This window comes from Cherax quadricarinatus, chromosome 16 (assembly GCF_038502225.1).
Source record: "Cherax quadricarinatus isolate ZL_2023a chromosome 16, ASM3850222v1, whole genome shotgun sequence".
In the NCBI taxonomy this organism is placed as follows: domain Eukaryota; kingdom Metazoa; phylum Arthropoda; class Malacostraca; order Decapoda; family Parastacidae; genus Cherax; species Cherax quadricarinatus.
In genome coordinates this window covers 10034069-10043718 of record NC_091307.1, presented here as the reverse complement: position 1 = coordinate 10043718, position 9650 = coordinate 10034069, and the positions used below count along the sequence as shown (strand labels likewise).

The window sequence follows — 9650 nt, the reverse complement described above, 5'->3', positions numbered from 1 at the left end:
GTGTGTGAGGCAGCAGAGTGGTGGTGGTGGTGAGGGAGTCAGCTGGTGGCCGGTGTCTGCGATGGAGTGTTGCATTTTAAACCCGTTTTTTTAACCTCCCAAAATTATTTCCTTTATCGTGACTGCACCGCCTGGTTGTGGTGCTGCTGGTAGGTGATGGCAGCTACGCGGGGAGGCGTCAAGGACCGTATAGTGCATGAAATTGGCAGAGCCATCAAGCAGGTAATTCAACTCTTTGTTGTGGGCCTTGACGCGTGTGGCCAATTGTTTAATTGAATTTCCTCTTACTCCTTCTGTCGCTGAATGTTTGGTATATAATGTATAAACTAGTGACCAGATGCATCCCCCGGCATGTATACTGGCCTGAGGGATGAATCACTTGGTGTTTAGATACGGAAGTGGCATTGAGCACGCAGTTTCCGGCACCATCACCACCACCCAGCAGACTCATCGATCGGTGACCCCTCAGTCACACACCCAGCTATGTCAACACGGCTGTCATGTCAACATAGCTGTCATCACTGCTAATATGTCAACATAGCAGTCAACACTGCTATTATGTCAACATAGCTGTCAACACTGCTATTATGTCAACATAGCTGTCAACACCTGTCAGCATAGTTGTCAACATAGCTGTCAACACTGCTATTATGTCAACATAGCTGTCAACACACCTGCCAGCATAGTTGTCAACACTGCTATTATGTCAACATAGCTGTCAACACTGCTATTATGTCAACATAGCTGTCAACACCTGTCAGCATAGTTGTCAACATAGCTGTCAACACTGCTATTATGTCAACATAGCTGTCAACACACCTGTCAGCATAGTTGTCAACACTGCTATTATGTCAACATAGCTGTCAACACTGCTATTATGTCAGCATAGTTGTCAACATAGCTGTCACACTGCAGTTATGTGAACATAGTTGTCAACACTGCTATTATGTCAGCATAGTTGTCAACATAGCTGTCACACTGCAGTTATGTGAACATAGTTGTCAACACTGCTATTATGTCATAGCTGTCAACACTATTATGTCAGCATAACTGCCAACACTGCTATTATGTCAACACACCTGTCAGCATATTTGTCAACATAGCTATCACACTGCAGTTATGTGAACATAGCTGTCAACACTGCTATTATGGCAACATAGCTGTCAACACTGCTATTATGTCAACATAGCTGTCAACACTGCTATTATGTCAACATAGCTGTCATTATTGCTGTTATGTCAGCATAGCTGTCAACACTGCTATTATGGCAACATAGCTATCACACTGCAGTTATGTGAACATAGCTGTCAACACTGCTATTATGTCAACATAGCTGTCATTATTGCTGTTATGTCAGCATAGCTGTCAACACTGCTATTATGTCAACATAGCTGTCAATGCTGCTATTATGTCAACATAGCTGTCAATGCTGCTATTATGTCAACATAGCTGTCAATGCTGCTATTATGTCAACATAGCTGTCAATGCTGCTATTATGTCAACATAGTTGTCAACACTGCTATTATGTCAGCATAGCTGTCAACACTTATTATGTCAACATAGCTGTCATTATTGCTGTTATGTCAGCATAGCTGTCAACACTGCTATTATGTCAACATAGCTGTCAACACTGCTATTATGTCAACATAGCTGTCAACACTGCTATTATGTCAACAGCTATTTTATCAGCACTGCTGTCAATGCTATTAAGTCAACAGTGTCAACACAGCTATTATATCAATAGAAGTCTTGTGACAGCTCTGTCAGCATAGTTAATCCGAAACATCTATTATGTCAGCTATTATATCAGCAGCTTTGTGCAAATACAGCTGTCATATCAATTCACCTATTAGGTCAACACCTATCTGTTACATCAACACAATTATGTCAGCACAGTTATACTAACATAGCTGCCAACACAGCTATTATGTCAGCACAGGTATTATGGCAGCTCGGTTATGATGTCAACTTGGTTATTATGTCAACACAGCTATTATGTCAACAGCTGTTATATCAGCACAGATGTCAGCATTTCTGTTAAATCCCCCAGCAATATGACATCATTCGTATTTGAAAATATACAAATCAAATCAAATCAAAGTTTATTCTCTATAAGGATTACAGTGCGGGGTTTACAGATTTTGGTTATTGTGTGGTTTACATGTAATAAAATACTAATTACAGAGGGAGCCACTAGAACACCTAGCATGGCTAGGCATTTCGGGCAAACTTAGATTAATTCTTAACCCTAAATTATTACAATTGTGGAGTAAGTTGACTAAATACTAAGTGATTAAATACTGGTTTGTGAGTTTAGCAATGTGAATGCTTTTGTTTTGGCACAATACATAGTTTCTATATTGGAGTATCACAGGCAAACTTATGACTAGTTAGGAATCATTATTTTAAGATTAAAATACATATTTCTGTGCTTATAGTCAAATGGGTGAGTGAGTGAGTGTAAGTGTGAACCACCAGGTGGTTTACATGTAGTTAGTTGACGGGGTGTATCAGGGAGATAAGATGTTTTCTAACGATAGTTTTGAAGGTGATGAATGTGTCTGCAGTTCTAGAGTTCTCAAGTAGGGTGTTCCAGATTTTAGGGCCTTTGACATACATTGAATTTTTGTAGAGGTTTAGTCGGATACGGGGAATGTCGTAGAGATGTTTGTGTCTGGTGTTATGCCTGTGGGTTCTGTCACAACTATCAAGAAAGCATTTGAGGTCAAGGTTAATATTGGAATTTAAGGTCCTGTATATGTAGATTGCACAGTAGTAAGTGTGGATGTTCTGAACAGGGAGTAAGTTTAGATCTATGAAGAGTGGGGGGGTGTGTTGCCAGGGATGGGATTTAGTGATTATTCTTACTGCGGCTTTTTGTTGAGTTGTTATTGGCTTTAGGTGTGTGGCTGCAGTTGATCCCCAAGCGCAAATAGCATAGGTGAGGTATGGATAAATGAGTGAATGGTATAGTGTGAGAAGGGCATTTTGCGGCACGTAGTATCGTATCTTGGAGAGGATCCCAATTGTTTTGGATACTTTTTTTGTTGTGTTGGATATGGGTGCTGAAATTCAAGTTGTCGAGGTATAGGCCAAGGAATTTGCCCTCATTATGTCTGGCAATTAGAGTGTTGTCAATCTTAATGTTAAGTTGCGCAGCACCTGCTCTGCTACCAAACATAATATAGTAGGTTTTGTCAGTGTTAAGTGTAAGTTTATTGGCTGTCATCCAAGTTGATATTTTGAGCAGCTCCTTGTTAACATTGGTGTTGAGGGTGGCAAGATTAGAGTGAGAGATGACATAAGTCGAGTCGTCAGCAAAGAGAATGGGTTTCAGGTGTTGGGATACGTTTGGAAGATCATTGATGTAAATGAGGAAGAGCAGGGGTCCAAGGACACTTCCCTGCGGAACTCCAGTATCAAGTGGCTGTGTTGATGATGCTGTGTCTTTAATGGTGACTTACAGATACCTATTAGTAAGGCAGGATTTGAAATATGCAAGCCCATGGCCTCTTATACCATAATGGTCTAGTTTGTGGAGTAGGGTGCCGTGGTCTACTGTGTCAAAAGCTTTTCTTAGGTCAATAAAAATTCCTAGCGGATATTCCTTATTTCCCAATGCTGTGTAAAGCAGATCTAGCATTTTTACAATTGCATCATTAGTGCTTTTATTTTTCCTGAATCCAAATTGGCAGGGGTTGAGTATGTTTTGTGCCGTTATAAATGAATACAATCTCCTGTGCACAAGTTTCTCGAAGATTTTGGATAGCAATGGTAAGTTTGATATTGGCCTATAGTTGTTTACATCTGTAGGGCCACCACCTTTATGTATTGGTGTAACCCTTGCTGTCTTGAGTAGTTTCGGGAAGGTGCTAGTTTCTAGTGACTTGTTAAAAAGTAATGAGATAGCATGCGAAAGGACATGGGCCGCTCGCTTGTACAATAATAGTGGGACATGAGACAGATTCCCTGAGTTATTTTTAAGTGACTTTATAATCTCGGTGACTTCAGTGGGCTCAGTTGGTACAAGATAGAAGGAATTTGGGAAATTCCCATCTAGATAGTCCCCGGCATGGGCGTTGGTACGTGGGATTTTACTGGCAAGATTAGATCCTATGGATGAGAAGAAGTCGTTTATCTTGTTAGCTGTTTCAGTGGGATGCAGCGGTGTTTCATTAGGTTTAGTGGACAATATTCTTGTTTTTTTTTCAGTTTGTGGGTGCCCAGAATCTGTGAGAGTGTTTTCCAGGTCTTTTTTGTATCTTCTCTTGTGTCAGTGAATCTGCTGGAGTAGTACAGTTGTTTGGCTTTCTTTATTACTTTGATGAGAACTGATGAATAGTGTTTAAGAATATCTTTGTGTATTAAGCCCTGTCTATATTGCTTTTCATATTGGTGTTTCTTATCAATGGATTTCAGAATGCTGCTGGTTAGCCATGGGCAACCGAGCCATTTATTCGTGATCTGTTTCGTTTTTAAAGGACAATGTTTGTTGTATAGTCTAAGTAATTTGTTAAGAAAAATGTCTGTCCGATCGTCAATACCATTGGCCTTGGAGAATTCTGTAGGCCAGTCAACAGTCTCTAGGTCTGCTGTGAACTTCCTTATTGAGGCCTCATCATGGAGTCTAAATGAAACTTTGTTGTATTCCAGTGGTGGTTTACTAATGTTTGTTAAGAGGAAGGTAGGGTAGTGGTCTGTAGTGCTGTCTGCGATTATCCCTGATTTAAGGGGGGCTAGTATATTGGTCCATATGTGGTCTATTATGGTTGCACTTGTCTCAGTGAGCCTGGTTGGTTTAGTTATTGTTGGTATGAGAAGTGTGTTGTTCATATTGTTGATGAAGTCAGTTACAGGCTGATCATCTAGTAGGCCAAGGTTGATATTGAAGTCTCCAGCTAAGAGAAGGTGGTGCTTGTTCATTTGTCTGTTTGTTACTAGTGCCTTTAATTTCTCACTGAAATTTGGGATGTTTGTGTGGGGTATCCGGTAAATGGCACCGATTGTTATAGGCATCTTAAGGTTTTTTACAGTAAAATTAGCAAAAATGTATTCCCCATATTCATCACAAGTGGTGCTAATACAGGATAGTTGGTTAGAGTAATAGATTGCAATACCACCCCCAACTTGGTATGGTCTGCAGTTGTGGATTGCTGTGTATCCTGGTAGAGGGTAGATATCTATTGTGTCCTGCTTAACCCTTTCAGGGTCCAAGGCCCAAATCTGGAGTTACGCACCAGTGTCCAAGAATTTTCAAAAAAAAAATTTGTTATTTTTTCTTATGAAATCGTAGAGAATCTTTTTGTGAAGGTAATAAAACAAAAAGTACGAAATTTGGTGGAAAATTGACGAAATTATGCTCTCGCGAATTTTGATGTGTCAGCGATATTTACGAATCGGCGATTTTGCCGACTTTGACTCCCATTTTAGGCCAATTACATTATTCCAATCAACCAAATTCTTAGCTATTTCACTAGTATTACTTCTATTCTATTGATTGAACACAAGAAATCGCCAAGTCAACTGTTTCAACTACAAAATAAAGTGATCGGAAATTGTTAATTTGGCCAATTTAACACAAAGTTCAAAATATTCCAATTTCAAAATAGGGTCCAGAATAAACAATGTAGGCATTCCTGGCACTAAACTAACATTTCCTCTGTTCATTAGTTATGTTTTGAGGCTTTACAAATAAATTCCATTTTGATTTTTTATTCACATAATGAATTTTTATTCACACCAAAAAATAGAAGATTTACTGTTATGCAATACTGTAATAATTGTATAAATATCATCACCATATTTGTGAATGTATATTAGACCCACCAGCTGACGTGTATTAGATGTGTGAGGTCGTTTGTTTACTCTTGAATATCGGCAAAAATTTAACATTTCCGCTACTTTGAGCTCAGTTTCAAGCCATTTCCAGTGCTAAAACCAATCAAAATCATCTCTATTTCTGTAACATATCTTCCATTCTATCAAATGAGACCAAGAAATCGCAAATACAACTATAAAAAACATACGAAAAAACACTGCAAAGTTGCTGTTTTAATCGAAAAATCATGATTTCAGTTTTTTTCTCTCATTATGCACAGTGTGCTGCAGGATCTGTTTTATGTGGTGCACACATACCACATAGATGTATTCTCTCATATCTAGGCCCAAATGTACCACTCACAGTTTATCAGAGTGAGCTGAGCTCATGACGTAGATCTACGGTTTGGACACTCACCGTAAAGCCGTAGATCTACGGGACGGACCCTGAAAGGGTTAAGCCAGGTCTCAGTAAGAATAATGCAGGAGAAGGGTGTCTCTGGCGACTCAAGGAGTACCAGGTGGTCATCATAGTGTTTGCTTAAGGACCTGATGTTGTAGTTAAGAACTGATAGACTTTTAGCACTGTTTAGGATAGTGCTGGCTTGTGATGCTGTGTAATAAAGGCAGTTACTTTCCAGTAGGTTTTGATTGGGTGTTAGATTATGGAGGTTTATATCAGGGTCAACGTGATCATTCATCTTCTAGGTTTAAATTGTGGTTATTTATATCCTGAATTGTGTGTTGAGTTCTAGTACTGATATCTGTAGTAGTGGGAAGTTTGGACAAGTATATAGCCTTAAACCATTGACCAACAGCAAAATACCTTTCATCAGTGGAATCCTTGTGGAGTCATGTGCATTGTTCGTGGCTTTCATGAACAATGCATATGAAATATGGGTATCAGGGTACAACTTATTTAGATATGGTAGAAAGAACAGGCAACAAGAGGAGGTTGCAGTGTATGTCAGAATTGTTCATCTGCACACAGTTACTAAACACTACAAATGATGTAGTTGAGGTTTTGACAGTAAAGATAGAAAACCAAAACCTAGTCGTTGTGGTTGTATGTAAGCCACAAGATATAACATCATAACAGTTCAGGCTATTAAAAATTAATAACTGTCTGGAAAATCTTCAAACCCCAGCCCCAAACATCTTGTTACTAGGCCATTTCACTTTAAGACATTTAAAATAAAAGAATGTAGAAAATAATGCTATAGCAGAGATAACCCCAGGAGCTGTTAAATCTCTGCAATAAATAAGCTTTAAACCAGCAAATAGTGGTGCCAACAAGACTGGAAAATAATGACCTGGTACAAAATATAATAGTATCGAAGACAGTTAATTCAGATCACAGCCAAATTGATGTTCAGACTTGTAATTATAGGAACACTGACCAGCAAAATGCAAACAGTATGAGGTTGTTTCAAGGCAGGCAAAATTGCAGACCTGGAGAATATATGTATAGACAACTTTCACTGAATGTATAAGTACAATAAAGGGCCTCAATCACTGGGAATGGTTGAAGTCCCTTGATCTGTACTCCTTGAAATGCAGGCGAGAAAGATACATGATAATATACACTTGGAAAATCCTAGAGGGACTAGTTCCAAATCCTGCACACTGAAATCACTCCCTATGAAAGCAAAAAACTTGGCAGGCAGTGCAACATACCCCCATTGTATAAGTACAATAAAGCACCTAAATTACCAGGAATGGTTGAAGTCCCTTGATCTGTATTCCTTGGAATGCAGGTGAAAAAGATACATGATAATACAGCCTCTCCTTACTTAGCGATGTACTCGTTTACCGACAGCTTGGACTGACGACAGGCTCTCTGACCAGTATGTGCACCTAAATAATATATATTAGAGCTCATTTCCAGTGTTCTGTTTATTAGACTACTGTATGAACATTTAAAAATATATCAGAAATGTTATAAATGGTGCAAAGGTGACATTAAAACAATATCAAAGATGGCTGACACAAACCCACTACCATTATACTGTACATGTAGTATGCTCCTCACTTAGCGACCAATTCATTTACTGATGTAGTCTTAGGAATGTAAGTGAGAGGCTGTATACACTTGGAAAATTCTAGAAGGGCTAGTCCCAAATCTGTACACTGAAATCACTCCCCATGAAAGCAAAAGATTCAGTAGCCAGTGCAACATACCCCCAGTGTATAAGTACATGTATATTAAAGAACCAAATTACTGGAAATGGTTGAAGTCCCTTGATCTGTACTCCTTGGAATGTAGGCAAGAATGATACATGATAATTTACACTTGGAAAATCCTAGAGGGACTAGTGCCACATCTGCAAACTGAAATCACTCCCTATGAAACCAAAAGACTCGGCAGGCAGTGCAACATACCCCCAGTGAAAAACAATAAGTGTCAGGGGCCCAGGACTGTTAAACTGCCTCCCAGCATACATAAGGGGGATTACCAGTAGACCTCTGACTGTCTTCAAGGAGGAGCTGGACAGGCACCTAAAGTCAGTTCCTTACCAACCGAGCTGTGGTTTGTATGTTGGTTTGTGTGTGGCCAGCAGTAGCAGCCTAGTTGATCAGACCCTGATCTACCATGAGGCCTGGTCATGGAATGGGCTGCAGGAGCATTGACCCTTGAAACACCCTCCAGGTATACTCCAGGTGCCTTCACCAAATTTAACTTTAGGAACAAGAGCATCAACTGGGATCAAAGAAATCATCTCCTTCATGAAACATGCTGGGAAGATATCTTAAATGCCATGGATCCAAATGTGTAGTTAGAAAGAATCAGCTTTGTGGCAGTTGTAATGGCCCTTGTAGGTTTAGCACTTCTTTTGATTATAATAATAATGTGGCAGTTGAAGTATGCTCAGTGCACATTTCCCTAAGGAAAAGGAAGAGAGGGTGTAAACTAGAAAGAGAGAGATGCTCCCTCTGTAGGTAGTGACGAAGAATCAGAGCTTCTGAAGGGGTACTAGGCTATTTGAAATGCGAAAAGAAACGGTGACAAGGGAAATAGAAAATATTGAATTTAAGATAAATGAATCTTACAGGACCCAGGAGAGAGAGGAGCAGCTGAAAGCCATAAATGAAATTGAAAAAAGAACAAATATTTCTTTTCGTATTCCAAAAATGAAGCAAAAACCACATCCAGTATTGGGTCCTTTCTGAAACAAGATGGGACTTACACTGATGACAGCAAAGAAATGAGTGAGATACTGAAGTCTCGGTGTAATTCTTCACTTAATGAGCCATTAATCAGATTCAAGATTGACAATTCAAATGAAATTTTTATGAACAAGACCCAAAATTTTGTCATCAACTCCAAACATTTCTGACATAACCCTAACACTACTGAACTTTGGAAAAGTCATTGACAACATGCCCATGCACTCTGCCCCAGGCCCAGTCTTGTGGAACTCCATGCTCAACAAGAATTGCAAGAAACCCCTATCGTGCATTTTTTGTATGCTAAAATAATGGCAGTAAAGTAATAGCAAAGAATTATAGACCAGTAAACCTAATGTCCCACATAATAATCTTTGAAAGGGTTCTAAGAAGCAAGATCGCCAACCACAATTGGATTTCCGACAGTTGCACAACCTAGTAAAGTAAAGGTTTATTTCTTTGTAAAGGTTACAATGTGTAATTAAAATTTTGGTTTGCTGAGTACAAAGAAGGCCACTATCATGCCGGGGGCATTTCAGGCAGACTAATCCTAATACAGTGGACCCCAAGGTAACGTAATTAATCCGTTCCAGAGAGGGTGTCTTATACCGAATCTGACTTCGAATTAATTTTCCCCATAAGAAATAATGGAAATCCAATTAATC

General features: G+C 39.3%; 1 protein-coding gene across 1 annotated transcript in view; it reads left to right on the top strand.

Annotated features, from left to right (window-relative positions):
• Positions 1-9650, top strand: part of LOC128688864 (serine-rich adhesin for platelets-like) — a gene marked incomplete at its 3' end in the record, with an annotated part of 127912 nt that continues 118262 nt past the window's right edge. The window contains 1 exon segment of the mRNA XM_053776877.2: positions 1-222. Within this exon segment, the coding sequence (XP_053632852.2) occupies positions 157-222 (66 nt within the window).